The 15,015-nt window shown below is 35.0% G+C and overlaps 1 protein-coding gene across 8 annotated transcripts in view; it reads left to right on the top strand.

Moving 5' to 3' along the window:
• Positions 1-15,015, top strand: part of DOP1A (DOP1 leucine zipper like protein A) — an 89,993-nt gene that overhangs the window by 56,558 nt on the left and 18,420 nt on the right. For 5 of the 8 annotated variants that reach the window (XM_081044280.1, XM_081044278.1, XM_081044281.1 and 2 more), the window contains 7 exons: positions 872-972; positions 2,393-2,652; positions 4,273-6,262; positions 7,112-7,223; positions 7,331-7,513; positions 9,353-9,478; positions 14,101-14,235. In XM_081044280.1, the coding sequence (XP_080900406.1) occupies positions 872-972; positions 2,393-2,652; positions 4,273-6,262; positions 7,112-7,223; positions 7,331-7,513; positions 9,353-9,478; positions 14,101-14,235 (2,907 nt within the window). The remainder of the gene's footprint in view (positions 1-871; positions 973-2,392; positions 2,653-4,272; positions 6,263-7,111; positions 7,224-7,330; positions 7,514-9,352; positions 9,479-14,100; positions 14,236-15,015) is intronic. The other 3 variants (XM_081044283.1, XM_081044282.1, XM_081044279.1) reach the window with 2 other exon arrangements.

The raw sequence follows: 15,015 nt of genomic DNA, 5'->3' as shown, positions 1-15,015 counted from the left end.
AGTTCTTAATGAAGATACTTACATCCATGAAAAAAGTTAAAATACCTGTTATTGCTTTTATTTTACATGTTTGTATTGGTTGATGTACACAGGCTTCATAGGAAAAGCATTTATTAAGCCTGCAGGAGAAGCAAACACTTCTCTGGCCTATCACAGGCAATCAAGACAGTTGCAATCCCTGATTTTGGGGGGGTTTTACTTGAAAAATTCTACAAGTGCTTGAGAAAGACTATAAACATTTTTATAATATCAAAATTTCTACTTGGTTTATATTAATACATGTTCATTATCTAATACCAAATGCTGGTCTTTCTAAATAATTTATTTTTACATTGTTATCTTAATATTTTATCTTTTCCAAATAATCCCAAAAGTAGTATACTATTTTAAGCTGTTTAAATTTTTCAATCTAATAAACCAGCTTTATAAGTGATGATAAATTCATTTGGGATTAATATATAATTTCTGAGAACAAAGTAAATTATATAGTACAATAAAATCAATTTTTACTATTAAGTATTTATTTTAAAATTAGGGGTAATGTGTTCCTATACTCAAGATATCATGATGACGTGCACATTATTAGCTCTTTCCATCACCTGTTATATGATAATCTAGTAATCTGATTACCTAGTCTAAACTAAATAATAATTATAAGGCAGCGTGAGATGATCTTTTAGATTTAATATTTTATATATACTGTTTTTTAGTTTTCTATTCCTATAAAAAAATAAAGTTTATTGCAGTGTGTATTGGAGTACCAGGAAGAGTGAACATAATACTCTCTCTTAAATAGCTCCTGTGATTTTGCTAAAATTACTTAATATCTTCAAAGAAGAATAAAATTTTAATCTCTCATATTCCTCCTCAGAAAATAAGGATGGAAGCACATGCAAAGTTTGCAGTTCTTTGGCATCTAACAAGGGACCTCCATATAAATAAGTCTTCATCTTTTGCACGTTCTTTTGACAGGTTGGTTACATTTTATATTAAGATTTTAAAGTTAGATGTCTTAATTTTCTTTTCTTGAATCCTCTGGTTAGTTTGGCAGGGGTAGGCAATAGCAATTTACAGATTTTATAAGTAGAATTTATAAATTATTGTTAAAAATCTAAGCTGCATTAAAATGCGTGGCATTTTCATCTATGTACCAGATTTCATTTATCTGCCAAATTGTCCCTTTCTAGCTCTGGAACACCTAGTGCCTCTTCCTTTCATTAGATGACTATTTATCAAGTTCCTACTTGATAAAGGTGGCAGGTACCATTCTAGGTCCGGTGCCACTCTAGGTGTCAGGGATACAGCAATGGATACAGGCTTCTTGAATCTATCTTCACACAGAGAGCAATTGTATATAAATAGTAGAATGTATAAGTGTTTCTCTAGCATTGAAGATATTCTTCTGCCTTGAACTGGAATTGCTAAAATCTAAAGATGAAATACTGAGAAACCCCATCCATGGATTCAAAAAATCTCTAGCTGCCTGGCAGTTGTTTTGCTATTTGTCTAGGCTACTTAGATGATCCATATTCCAAATATGAGATTTGCATTAACATCCAAGAAGATGCCACTTATAGGTAGATTCATATATTGGCATAAGATAGCTGTCTCAACCAGCAGGTTTCAGAGAAGTGGCCACAAATCTTAACTATGCTTACAGCTCAGCTCAGAATCAGATGTGTGCTCTGCTTGATGTTGTTTCAGCTGGTGATTTTCACTCAACATTACCATCTTTAACTGACCTGCTATGGTACCTCTACAAGAATTAGGCCCTAAGCACTTGACAAATACTACCTCTAATTTGACGACCATTTTTCCTCGTTGTACAAGTGAGGCAGTGGAGGCTCAGAGGAGTTAAGTGACTTGCCCAAAACTACACATAAGATACAGTGTGTGGCTCAGATTTGAATCTTGGGTTTTCTGATTCCAAACCAAATTTTCATACCTTTCACAGAAAGTTTTTCCTTTAATTAAGCGCATAGTTTTGATTCATAAAAAGAATGGGAACAGAGCAGCATGTACCATCATAGACGTAGTATTGAATTGTATTGCAGGGGGTTCAATATTTGGCAATATGAATTGAATGTGTTGCTAAAACAAGACTAACTTTCTAAGGTTTTTTTTCTATTCTTTAGTATTTATCTTACAAGAGTAATGTATGCTTGTGAAATTTGAAGAAACGTAAGTACATACAAAAAGGAAAAACTGTTTTCTCCTTATTGTATCTACTGAGACTGTAGGGATTAAGATTATTAAAGTGCTATAGTCAAAAGTTGTCCTGAAGTGTGATTAGTCTAAAGTAGTTACAACTTTTAATGTTAATTTTAGAAAAATTGGAGTGTTACAATTACAGTAGGTATTGTGTTCTCTAATTAATTTGTTTTTATTGTAGGTCACTGTTCATCATGTTAGATAGCCTTAACAGTCTCGATGGTTCCACTAGCTCTGTGGGACAAGCCTGGCTGAACCAAGTCCTACAAAGACATGACATCGCGAGAGTTTTGGAACCATTGCTATTGCTCCTGCTTCATCCAAAAACTCAGAGGGTTTCAGTGCAGCGTGTGCAAGCAGAACGTTATTGGAATAAGGCTCCCTGTTATCCTGGAGAAGAAAGTGACAAGCATTTCATGCAAAATTTTGCATGCAGCAATGGTGAATATCACATGGAAGTAGAACAGCTTTTTTTTTTTAGAATTAAGTTATTAAAAATAAAGTGAGAAGTGAACACAACAGTGATTGGCAAGATAATTGAATGAGAGATTTTCTCCATGGGCTTTTCTACCCTCTGCATGCACTAGCAGTGCCCACGTGGGCCATGTCAGTATGTGCTTCATCAGTGACCATCTTAGGGGGCTTGGATCTCTCTTTTCAGTTGACTCTTTCAGGGGAGGACTCAGCAGAGCTCTGGTCAGAGACATTCTTCAATTTTAAGGGAAATACCTTTAGATTTTATTTAGCAATCCTGGTCCTAAACGGCTCTGTGGATACTTCACTAGGAATTTATAGTAAGCTTCTAATGCATGTTTGTATTTCATGAGTCATTTTCCTCATCTATAAAATGGGAATAATAACCCACCTCTCAAGTCATGTTTATGACACGTTTAGTGCAGTAACTGGTATATTATAAGTGTTTGATAAAGACTGTTAATTACTGTGAAATCCACACTTTACAAGCTTTCGAGGGATATCCTCTATAATTCAGTGATAATGGCCCCTTAGATTAATTTATTATACTTTAGGGACAAAAGACTCTCATGTATCTCCTTTTTATGTGAGGTCAGTAATAAAAAGGTGATTTTACTGAGCAGGAAGCTGATTCTTAGAAGGCTGTGCTTTCTCAAAGGTCCATGGCTGGTAAGTGATTGATGCAAGCTGGAACTAAACCGTCACACTCCTGCTTCATCTTTAGTGTGTTTCTACAGAGCCTTGGATCCTTTCTCTAGCTTCCTTTGCACTGGTTCCCCTGAATCTTCTAAGAACACGCTTTACCCTGTTTATTGCCAGAACTTTGTGTTATCATTTTACCTGCCACAGTTCCTATCTATGTGCTGAATTCTCACCTCTCCTCTGAAATCAATCTCAGACCTCACCTGTGGTATCATGATGCTTTGCTTGAATTCAGTAGCACTCAGTTTGTACCACCCATATGAAACTAAGCCTTCCACCCTTTCTAAAAGAATATTCCCCAAAAGTATAGAAACAGATTAACGTATTTGTGACCCCTTACTAATTTTAAACTCCGTAGAGGGAACAATGATGTCCTTTCCTCCTCTCACCCTCATTGTCTAATGGTTTAGAGCCTTATACTAGATAATTCATAAAGTTTGTTGAATTTTATTAAAATCAAGGAGATTATGTATTTATACATTAACTATATGTTAAACTATTTGAATTCTTAGAAATAGCATAACTAAAGGGAAGTATCACAGAGGGAGGAAAAAAATACTAAAATTTTGAACTTCACTGAAAAGCATGTCTCATTTTGGTATAAGGACAAATTTCTATATTTTATCTGTGTTAAATGTGCTGTTCTGTTTAATTCAATTGCAAAATAGGCCTTCTATTGTTGAATTGTGTTTATTAAATTCTAGTTACTAGTCATGTACATAATTTGCTAACTTAAAAGATCTAAAATAGTAATAAAATATTATTTTAATAGGAAATATAAGTAGGTTTTGAGGCTAATGATTAAAAATCTTGAGTTCAGTCTACATTTCTACATTTTAATTTATTTTATATTTTTCCTTCTTTACTATTTTTTTCATATGTCAGTAAGCCAAGTCCAACTCATTGCATCTAAAGGAAATGGTGAAAAGCCGCTTACCATGGATGAAATAGAGAACTTTAGTCTCACTGTTAATCCCTTAAGTGACAGACTCTCCCTTCTGAGCACCAGCAGTGAGACAATTCCAATGGTTGTGTCTGATTTTGATCTTCCAGACCAACAGGTAGAAATACTACAGAGTTCTGACTCCGGATGCTCACAGTCTTCTGCCGGGGACAACTTGAGTTATGAAGTTGATCCTGAAAACGTGACTGCCCACGAGGATTCTCAGACGCCAAACGCAAGCTCTCCAGACGAGGATGTGCAGCAGGTGGTGTTGGACCTGATATGTAAAGTCGTAAGTGGCCTCGAAACAGAAGCGGCATCAGTTACGTCTCAGTTAGAAGCTGAAGCTATGGCGCCACATCACAGTGACATAGACCCAGATGAAGAGGAGAGTAAAAGTGAAGATCAGTCCACCCAGCCGAGTCAGAGCACTTTGCCAAGTAACGAAAGTTCTCAATTTCTGTCTGTGTCTGCGGAGGAAGGCCGTGAGTACGTGGCAAATGGAATCTCCCGAAATAGCTCCTCACCTTGTATTTCAGGAACCACACAAGCTCTCTATGACTCTTCTGTTGCTCCCACAGAAACCAAATCTAGACAGAGGAGTCACAGTAGTATTCAGTTCAGTTTCAAAGAAAAATTATCAGAAAAAGTCTCAGAGAAAGAAACAATTGTTAAGGAGTCAGGTAAACAACCAGGAGCAAAACCTAAAGTAAAACTTGCCAGAAAAAAGGATGATGACAAGAAAAAGACGTCAAACGAAAAACTCAAACAAACCAACGTATTCTTTAGTGATGGTCTGGATTTAGAGAACTGGTATAGCTGTGGAGAGGGAGAAATTTCTGAAATTGAGAGTGACATGGGTTCTCCAGGATCACGGAAATCTCCTAATTTCAACATCCACCCTCTCTACCAACATGTGCTTCTGTATCTCCAGTTGTATGATTCATCAAGGACTCTTTATGCTTTTTCTGCCATCAAAGCCATCTTGAAAACAAACCCTATTACTTTTGTAAATGCCATTTCAACTACTAGTATAAATAACGTGTATACCCCTCAGTTGTCTCTGCTTCAGAATCTATTGGCCAGACATCGGATTTCTGTTATGGGCAAAGACTTTTATAGTCACATCCCAGTGGACTCAAATCATAACTTCCGGAGTTCTATGTACATAGAAATTCTTATTTCCCTCTGCTTGTATTACATGCGTAGCCATTACCCAACTCATGTCAAAGTCACTGCACAAGATTTAATAGGCAATCGAAACATGCAGATGATGAGCATAGAGATATTGACACTCCTCTTTACTGAGCTGGCAAAAGTAATAGAAAGCTCAGCAAAGGGTTTCCCTAGTTTTATCTCTGATATGTTATCTAAGTGCAAAGTTCAGAAAGTAATTCTTCACTGTCTGCTGTCATCTATCTTCAGTGCACAGAAATGGCATAGTGAAAAAATGGCAGGTAAGAACATGGCTGCTGTGGAAGAAGGTTTCTCAGAGGACAGCCTTATCAATTTCTCAGAGGATGAATTTGACAATGGCAGCACACTCCAGTCACAACTTCTTAAAGTTCTTCAGAGGCTCATTGTTCTAGAACACCGGGTAATGATTATCCCTGAAGAGAATGAAACAGGGTTTGATTTTGTTGTATCTGACCTGGAAAACGTCAGTCCCCATCAGCCCATGACGTCTCTTCAGTATTTGCATGCGCAGCCAATCACGTGTCAAGGCATGTTCCTCTGTGCGGTGATACGGGCTTTACATCAACACTGTGCTTGTAAGATGCACCCACAGTGGATTGGTTTAATCACATCTACTCTGCCTTACATGGGAAAAGTTCTACAGAGAGTGGTTGTTTCTGTGACACTACAACTTTGCAGAAATTTAGATAATCTAATTCAGCAGTACAAATATGAAACAGGATTATCTGATAGTAGGTAAGCGTTGATTTTTAACTTTGTTATTGACATTTTTCCCATGTGACTGATGAGTCATCCATAAAGTCAGTCACAATTTGAGTAAATAGTGGGTATCAGTAAGTTACAAATAGTATATTATCTTCACAAAGAAGAGAATTCAGCTTTGTGAGAAAGAGTAACAATTAGAGAATTAAGACTGGGGAAAAAAAGGAATATTTAAACAGGCCTTTTTTCTCCTAAGGGCTGAAATTAGTTATGTTGTTCTTCACTGAGCTGGCAAAAGTAATAGAAAGCTCTTCAAAAGGTTTCCCTAGTTTTATCTGATAGGTTATCAAAGTGCAAATTAGTTTTACTCTAAAATTAATTTAAAATTACAAATAATTATTTTCCTATCTGATTTTATTTATTGTTTTGGAGGCGAATTCCATCTATATCCACAGGCCATGTTTAAAATTAGTCTGACAAAAATTAGCCAGATACTTAGTAAACTGGTTTCTGGTTTATCTCCTCTATAACCTCAGCTACTACATGTAAAATATAAGAAAACTGCCTGTAGTACTTAATGTGGATATGCTTGCCATCACACAGTTGCTAGAGATTTACTGGCTATATAGATTAACAGCTGAATTTACTGGCCATCTATTTATTTTATGTAGAATTTTGTAGCAAAAAAGAACTTTAGAACATTTAATGCAACTCATTTTATTATAGATTAGGATGTAAAATCAATTTTTTTTCTTTTACTCATTTATGTAATATTCATTCAGCCCTTACTGTGTGCATAGCACATGCTGGACATTTACTATTGATCAAACATTAACTTTTCTTTCTCACAACTTATGTTCAGATGAATGCATTTTATTTCAGGCCTCTGTGGATGGCATCAATTATTCCACCAGATATGATTCTTACTCTTTTAGAAGGGATCACAGCCATTATCCATTACTGTTTGTTGGACCCTACTACACAGTATCACCAAGTAAGACTGCACAAATATTTGACTTTTTTTTTAAGACTATAAAATTCTAATAAGTCCCCATCTGTAAACCTCAGTAAGTGATGATGTTTTTCCCCCGACTTGACTAGCTTTTGGTCAGTGTAGACCAAAAACACTTGTTTGAAGCCCGCAGTGGAATCCTGTCCATTCTGCATATGATCATGTCATCTGTGACGCTGCTCTGGAGCGTGCTGCATCAGGCCGAGTCTTCGGAAAAGATGACTGTTGCCGCATCTGCATCTGTCACCACCATTAATCTTGGAGCCACAAAGGTCAGAGAATTCATTTCATCTGGGGCTCAAGAGTCTGTTCAAGCACTTTGCCAAAGATTATGTTCAGGATTTGTGAACAATTTGAGTAGTATCTATGGCACTCTAATGGACTGAGTAATTATCAAATAATTTTTAACCATTTTATTGTGATATGACATTACAAAATTCACCTAAAGTATATACAATACAATGATTTTTAAAAAAATAAATATACAGAGTAGTGTAACTATCACCACAATCTAATTTTCAAACGTCTATCACCACAAAGAGTCCGCATACCCGTTTGCAATCACTTCCTGTTCCCATCCCTAACCCCTTAACTATTAATCTGTTTTTCTCTATATGTGGATTTGCTTTTTCTGAGCATTTCACGTAAATGAAATCATAACAGTATTTGGTCTTTTGTATCTAGCTTCTTTCCTGTGACATAATGTTTTTGAGGTTTAGTCATACATTTTACAACTTTGTTCCTTTTTTTAGGACTTTTTATGTGACATTTTATACGCAAACCCTCCTGGAAGACAATTTAGCAATATGTACAAAGAGGTTTAAAAGTTTCATAGTCTTTGTCATAGTAATAAATTCTAAGGTAATCAAAATTTTGCAAAGATATATTTATAAGATACATATTTATTATAGCCTTATGTAATGGCAAACAAAGAAATAGATCCTAAGCAGTAAATAAGAAAATGGTTAAATAAATTATTCTTTCAGTGTTACATTATGTTGCCACTAATAATCGTGGTTTTGAAGAATTCTTAGTGGATGGGAAAATGTTTATTTAAAGTTTAGTGAAATAGTGATGTTACATAATGAACAAATTTTATATTTCCAATTATGTAAAATAAATTTATCTGTAGAAAAAAAGGAATAAAGTTCATGTGTTAATAGTGATTATCTCAGAATGATGAAAATTAGTAGTTTTTTAAAAAGTTTTTCTTACACTCTCAAGTGTTTTCCAAATTTTCTACTTTATATTTAGAAGAAGATTAAGTTTGAAAGTGTGTTATGCTATGTCAGTTGTCAAATTGCTATCCTTCAATTACCTAGACCAGACTTCTCAGATTTGTGAAGTACGGGAATATATCTGGAATTGGGGGAAAGGGCAGGGTTAGAACCATTAGAAAAGTGTGTCTAATGAATGATATTTGGATTAAACTATGCTTTTTTTGTTCAGTTTCACTTAAAACCCCTCCTCTTCCCCTTTTGTAAAAGAATCTACAAAAATGTTAATTGAATTTCATATACAGTTGACCCTTCAACAATGCAGGGTTTAGGGACGCTGACTCCCTCCCCCATGCAGTTGATAATCCATACGTAACTTTTGACTTCCCCAAAACTTAAGTCATCCCTCAGTATTCATAGAGGATTGGTTCCAGGATCCCTGTGGATATCAAAATCCAAGGATGCCCAAGTCTTCTAAAAGAAATGATGTAGAAAAATGCATAGTTAGTTCTCCACATCCATGGATTCCTAACCACAGATGAAAAACAGTATAGGTACTTACTGGAGAAAATCTGCATGTAAGTGGACCGTCTAAGTTCAAAACCTCATTGTTCAAGGGACAATTATGTTGTGTTATTCTGTTTCATCACATTGATTAGACTCTTGCATTTTGCTGATTGGTTGTTATTTTATACGTTGTTTGTTTTTCTTTTGGAATTATAACCATGGTTGCATCTTAACACAATTGAAATTTACTGTTATTTAGGTAGTAAAGCACATAGGTACTTTATGTTATTTCAATAAAAATTAAAAATAACAGTTTAATTATTAATGCTTTCATAATTTTAGTTTACTTGTTTAGTTTACTAAAACAATTTGCTTAAATTGTTTTAGAACTTGAGACAGCAGATCCTTGAATTATTGGGCCCCATTTCAATGAATCATGGTGTTCACTTTATGGCTGCCATTGCATTTGTATGGAATGAAAGAAGACAGAACAAAACCACCAACAGGACCAAGGTATATATTTAGCTGTTTGGTACTTTTTGTTTTTTTATTTGGTAACTATTTGGTGAGTACAGTAAGTCCTCACTTAACATCCACAACATGTTCTTGGAAATGTGGCCAAACAACATATAATGAAACCAGTTTTACCGTAGGCTAATTGATATAAACAAGAGTTAAGTTTCTGCATCATCACATCAATGTTATAATGAAACAATGTTAAATAAAACCATGTTACTGGAGGACCTGCTGTACACGCTAATTTTCGACTCTCCATTATTTGCAGTGGGGCTGGGATTAGGTGGGTTAGTAGAAAAGCAACAGTTTGTCTGCAGGTTTAAATAATGATTTGTTGCCTAAATTTCTTAAGTATTAAAGGTATTTGATGTGAAAAAAAGAAATTAGTATGATATTAAAACTGTATTTATATATAAATGGTAATATAATACAGTGTATTATTTAAATGCTAGTTATTCAGGGTACAAAACAAAGATTTGGAGAGTTTTCGTCTCAACTCGTTTTTTCATTATAACCTGATAGCTTAAACAATTTGTTTCTAAATATAATTCATATATTTGTTTTGACTGGTTTGTATGTGAAAATTTTATTGCTTTGTGACTTTGAAAGCTTGATAAAAGTGTTCTATGTTAGAAGTAAACAGTGACTCATTAGAATATTAAGACGATTAAATTTACATTCACATAAGACATGATTTATCTATCTAAAGGTTTCTGATCTGTTATTTTTGTGCTGATTTCACATTACATATATGCTAAAGTAATAAAAATAAACATTCCACTTATGACATTATTTTATATATGAGGATTTAGTAGTAGATACTACATTGGACAGAACTGAAATACTGGACTATTTAAAAGTAGTCAAGGACATGTGGTCTAACACGACATTGAACAAAGGCATTTTTCTCTGTTCTCTTCTCAAAAATAAAACAATTTTTAAAAAGCCCACAATGACAAAAAATTTGGAAAAAGTGACTGAATAAAAATAAGTGTAAACAGGGGTGGCTGGATGGCTCAGTAGGTTAGGGTGCGAGCTCTGAACAACAGGGTTGCTGGTTCAATTCCCACATGGGCCAGTGAGCTGCACCCTCCTCAACTAGATTGAAGACAACGAGCTGCCACTCAGTTTCCATAGGGACTCCCCGATGACTCAGTAGGTTAGAATGCGAGCTCTCAACAACAAGGTAGCTGGTTCAATTCCCGCGTGGGATGATAAACTGCGCCCCCTGCAACTAAAGATTGAAAACGGCGACTGAACTTGGAGCTGAGCTGCGCCCTCCACAACTAGATTGAAGGACAACCACTTGGAACTGATGGGCCCTGGAGAAACACACTGTTCCCCAGTTAAAAAAAACAAACAATAAAAGTGTCAACAATATTTTGCAAGATGAAAAAAATACACAGTTGTAACTGACTTACTACAGTAGAGAAAGCTGATCTATCTCTAAATACCTGTGAGAGGGAACCAATTCCTGCTGTTAAACCACAGAAGATTATCAGGTACCTTTAAAGGCAAAGAACTTGATGGGGCTGAAAACTGGAGGACTGATTGAAAGTCTATATAAGGAGCAGTTAAACCCCTTCTAGATCCTTTTTCCGTAACCCAAGCAAGCACCCATTTATTCTACCCTAGTGCAGCAGGAGACTGGAGTCAAGTTTACTCTGTGAAGTTTGTTAAGAGAAGCTCTGGATTCAGGGGCACAAGATTCATCTAGAAGTTATACTTCATGCTGAAAACAGGAGCATTCAGGAAAAGTCTGCATACTGAAAAATGGGAATTAACCTCACCCTACTGCGATGGTAGGAATCTATCTATGTGTCCCTCAGGTAGGAGTTGTAAAGATTCTTCTCTAGGAAAAAAGACCAAGAAAAAAGGCGTAGCTACTGAAGTTTTGAGTCTTCTAACAAAAACCTAGGCTCTATCTCTACGCAGGGAGACCCATCTATTCACTAGTTTAACACATGTGCTTGCCTTCCCGTCACTTTTCAATTTTGTTTTGAAAGGCAATGATAACATAGTTGTTAAGAGCTCAGACTTTGAAACCAGATCCCTGGTGTTCAAACCCTAACTTCTCCACTTGCCAGCTATATGACCTCAGGGTAAAATACTACTTCATGATGTTGTAAAAATCAGTTCATATACATATATATACACACACACATATATGTATATGAACTAATTATACTGTATGCTATATGTGAGAGAGATATATGGTATTTAGAGCAATGCTTGGCATTTAATAAGTTCTCTGCAAATGTTAGCTATATTATTATTCCTAATATTTAAATAATGAGTAGAGTGATGAGGATTACCAATCACATGAAGAAAACCTCTAATACAGTGTTTCTCCGAAAATAAGACCTAGACAATCAGCTCTAATGCGTCTTTTATAAGACCAGGTCTTATTTTATATTATATAAGACCGGGTCTTATGTTATAGTAAGATAAGGCTGGGTCTTGTATTAATTTTTGCTCCAAAAGACGCGTTAGAGCTGATTGTCCGGCTAGGTCTTATTTTCGGGGAAACATGGTATGATAGTCAAAGACCAAAATAACTAGTTAAAAAAAGTCAGTAAGGACTATAAATGATGAACGTCTAAGTATTACCTTGTCTTGTACACCTGAAACTAATAAAAAATAAAAAAAAAATAAATAAAAAAGTCAAAAGAAACAAGGCAGGTAACAGAAGACAATGTAAACAATAATAGTACTAGGTTGGTGCAAAACTAATTGCAATTTTTGCAGTTATTTTTAACCTTTTAAACTGCAATTACTTTTGCACCAATCTAATAATTTCCTTCAAGAAGTGAAATCATATTGCATCCATGAAATAAGAGGAGATTGTAAGGAAGACCATTGCAAAAATTAAAATTTTTCTTCAATACTGTATTTTATAGCAGAAGCCAATCAAAATTAGTATGAGTTGGCAAGCAAAAGTGGTAAATATCAGAAATAGAATACAAATTTAGAGATGTGGAAAATAGGGGAAAGGAGATAAGAAAATTAGGTTAGTGATACTGGAGGTTCAGTGTCTTTGCAGAAAGAAAGAATAGAAAAAAATGGTTGAGAGCCCGCGCTCTAACCAACTGAGCCACCTGGGAGCTCTATTAGAAAAAAATGGGAGAAAAATGTCACAGACATAGTACACGAAAATTCCCCAGACATGTAAGGAATGAGTTCCCTCCGGCACTGTGAAAATAAAGCTACACAAAGCTCAGCGTAGGATTTCAGAACACTGGAGATAAGAGGAAATATGAAAATCTTCTAAAGAGAAAATATTGGCCTTATTCAATGGAATAGTGATGAGACTTGTCAGTAACAACACTGGAAATTGGGATTGGAAAATGAACTTCAACCTATAATTCTTTACCCAACCAAACTATTACTCAAAGCATTTTTGAACCATAAACTATCTCAAAAAAAAAAAATTGCCACGAATTCACCCTTTTTCAGCTACTGGAAGATGCATCGCCACCAGTGGAGAAATAAACCAAGAAGAAAGAAGACATGGTATCCAAGAAATAGATGTTCTAATCCAGAAAAAAAGGAAAGGGGATCTCTAGGCTCATGGTCGCAGGAGAGATATCAAGATGGGTCTGCGTAGCAGGCCAGGGTAGAACAGATGTCTAACAAAAAAAGGAGAGAAGAAGAGGAGGGAAAGGTAGATGATTAATTATCTGATGTATTTGAATTAATTAATAAATAATTAATTAATAAGTAATTAGAGGAGGTTTACACTTGCTGGAGAATTTAGGATGAATTTGAGATAGAAATAGAGAAAACCAAGCAACCTAAAAAAGGAGATTAACACTAGGAAAAATAAAAAGTTGTATGAGAAAAGAAATGCAATGATAGTATAATACAATACACAGCACAACCATAAGTAGTCATGTGAACACTGGATGTTGATTTAAATAAATTACGATATAACTACCATGTTTCCCCAAAAATAAGACCTAGCCAATCAGTTTTAATGCGTCTTTTGGAGCAAAAATTAATATAAGACCTGGACTTATTTTAGTATAATACAAGACCGGTCTTTAATTATAATATAATATAATATAATATAATATAATATAATATAATATAATTAATATAATACAATACAATACCAGGTCTTATATTAATTTTTGCTCCAGAAGACGCGTTAGAGCTGATTGTCTGGGGATTAGAGTTAGGTCTTACTTTCGGGGAAACACAGTATGTTGGGAGGATAAGGAAAAAAGTGTAAGAGAACTAAATCGTTGCCTTCTAAGGTAAGAAGTCAGGAGGTAATATCTAAAATTGAAAAAAAAATCATGAAATGGGAAAAATATTATAGCAGTGTATATTGTTCAGAAATAATACAAAAGAGCTAAGAGTTGAGCATGTTTGCTTTAAGGCATGAGAAAGGATAGGGCATTGCAATTTTTTCTTATCGGGCTTATTGTCCTGTTTGATTTTTTGCAATGATGTACATGTATTATATTGATTAAAAAATAAATTTTACCTAAAATAAAAAGGACTTGCGAAGTCCTTTATATTAAGAGTCCATAAATATTCTCTTATTTCTGTGATTTCTCTTAAAAGAATTATTTACACGCTAATATACATAAATACAATGATGTGCTATCCAGGTCATTCCTGCAGCCAGTGAAGAACAGCTTTTATTAGTAGAACTGGTTCGCTCAATCAGTGTCATGAGAGCAGAAACTGTTATACAGACTGTGAAAGAAGTTTTAAAGCAGCCACCATCCATTGTCAAAGACAAGGTAAGAAGAGCTTTCCTTTTGTTTACAATTCTGTTTCAGAAATGATGCTGGTAGGTTAAGATATTTTTGTACAGTAATGTCCTTTTTCCTGCTCGTATAGTACATACTACAGCGATGGGTGCATGTGACCCTCACACTGCCATAATAAAAACATTCCTGTAGCCAGTGAACAGCAGTTAACTGCTCATCTGTCTCTTCTATGTACATCTGAGCAGTCAGGAACTGTGTAACCTAATTCTTAGGGGAGGTTTTTCTGGTCATTTAAAAGAAGAAAACAGAAGCAAGAGCCCAAGGTCTGCTTCCCTCAGTTGTTGCCTTTCTCATAGCTTCTTTGTTGCTTTCTCTTTAGAATGAAACTCTTAATTCTGTGACTCCCCATGTTTTGCCTTAACCTTAGTTGTGGTCAGTGTCATTTCTTGAACATGTATAAGACTGTGCTTTGCAAGGGCTACAGAAAGTGAAGAACAATCTCCACTCACAGTGCATTGTCCCTAATTAGGCAGATGTAAAAATCCACAAAGCGTCATTAGGGATTTAATCAACTTTTTCTGCTCTTTGTGCTAGCAATACTAACAGGTCATATTTTCTTAGAAAATGTTTACCAACTTCAAACATTACACTTTAAGCCAAGCTAATATAGATCTAATCACATCCATAAAAGAATTATTACACATATCTGAAAATGTTGCGTTCTTTTTTCCTTTTATCTTTTTTTTCTTTAATTGCCAATGGGAAAAAGGTGCTTGCATGTGTAAATAACCAGTGTCCTTAATAACTTTT

This window comes from Rhinolophus hipposideros (assembly GCF_964194185.1).
Source record: "Rhinolophus hipposideros genome assembly, chromosome: 3".
Classification (NCBI taxonomy): Eukaryota; Metazoa; Chordata; class Mammalia; order Chiroptera; family Rhinolophidae; genus Rhinolophus; species Rhinolophus hipposideros.
Note: the sequence above shows the minus strand (reverse complement) of the source record. Positions and strands in the feature narration are given on the sequence as shown.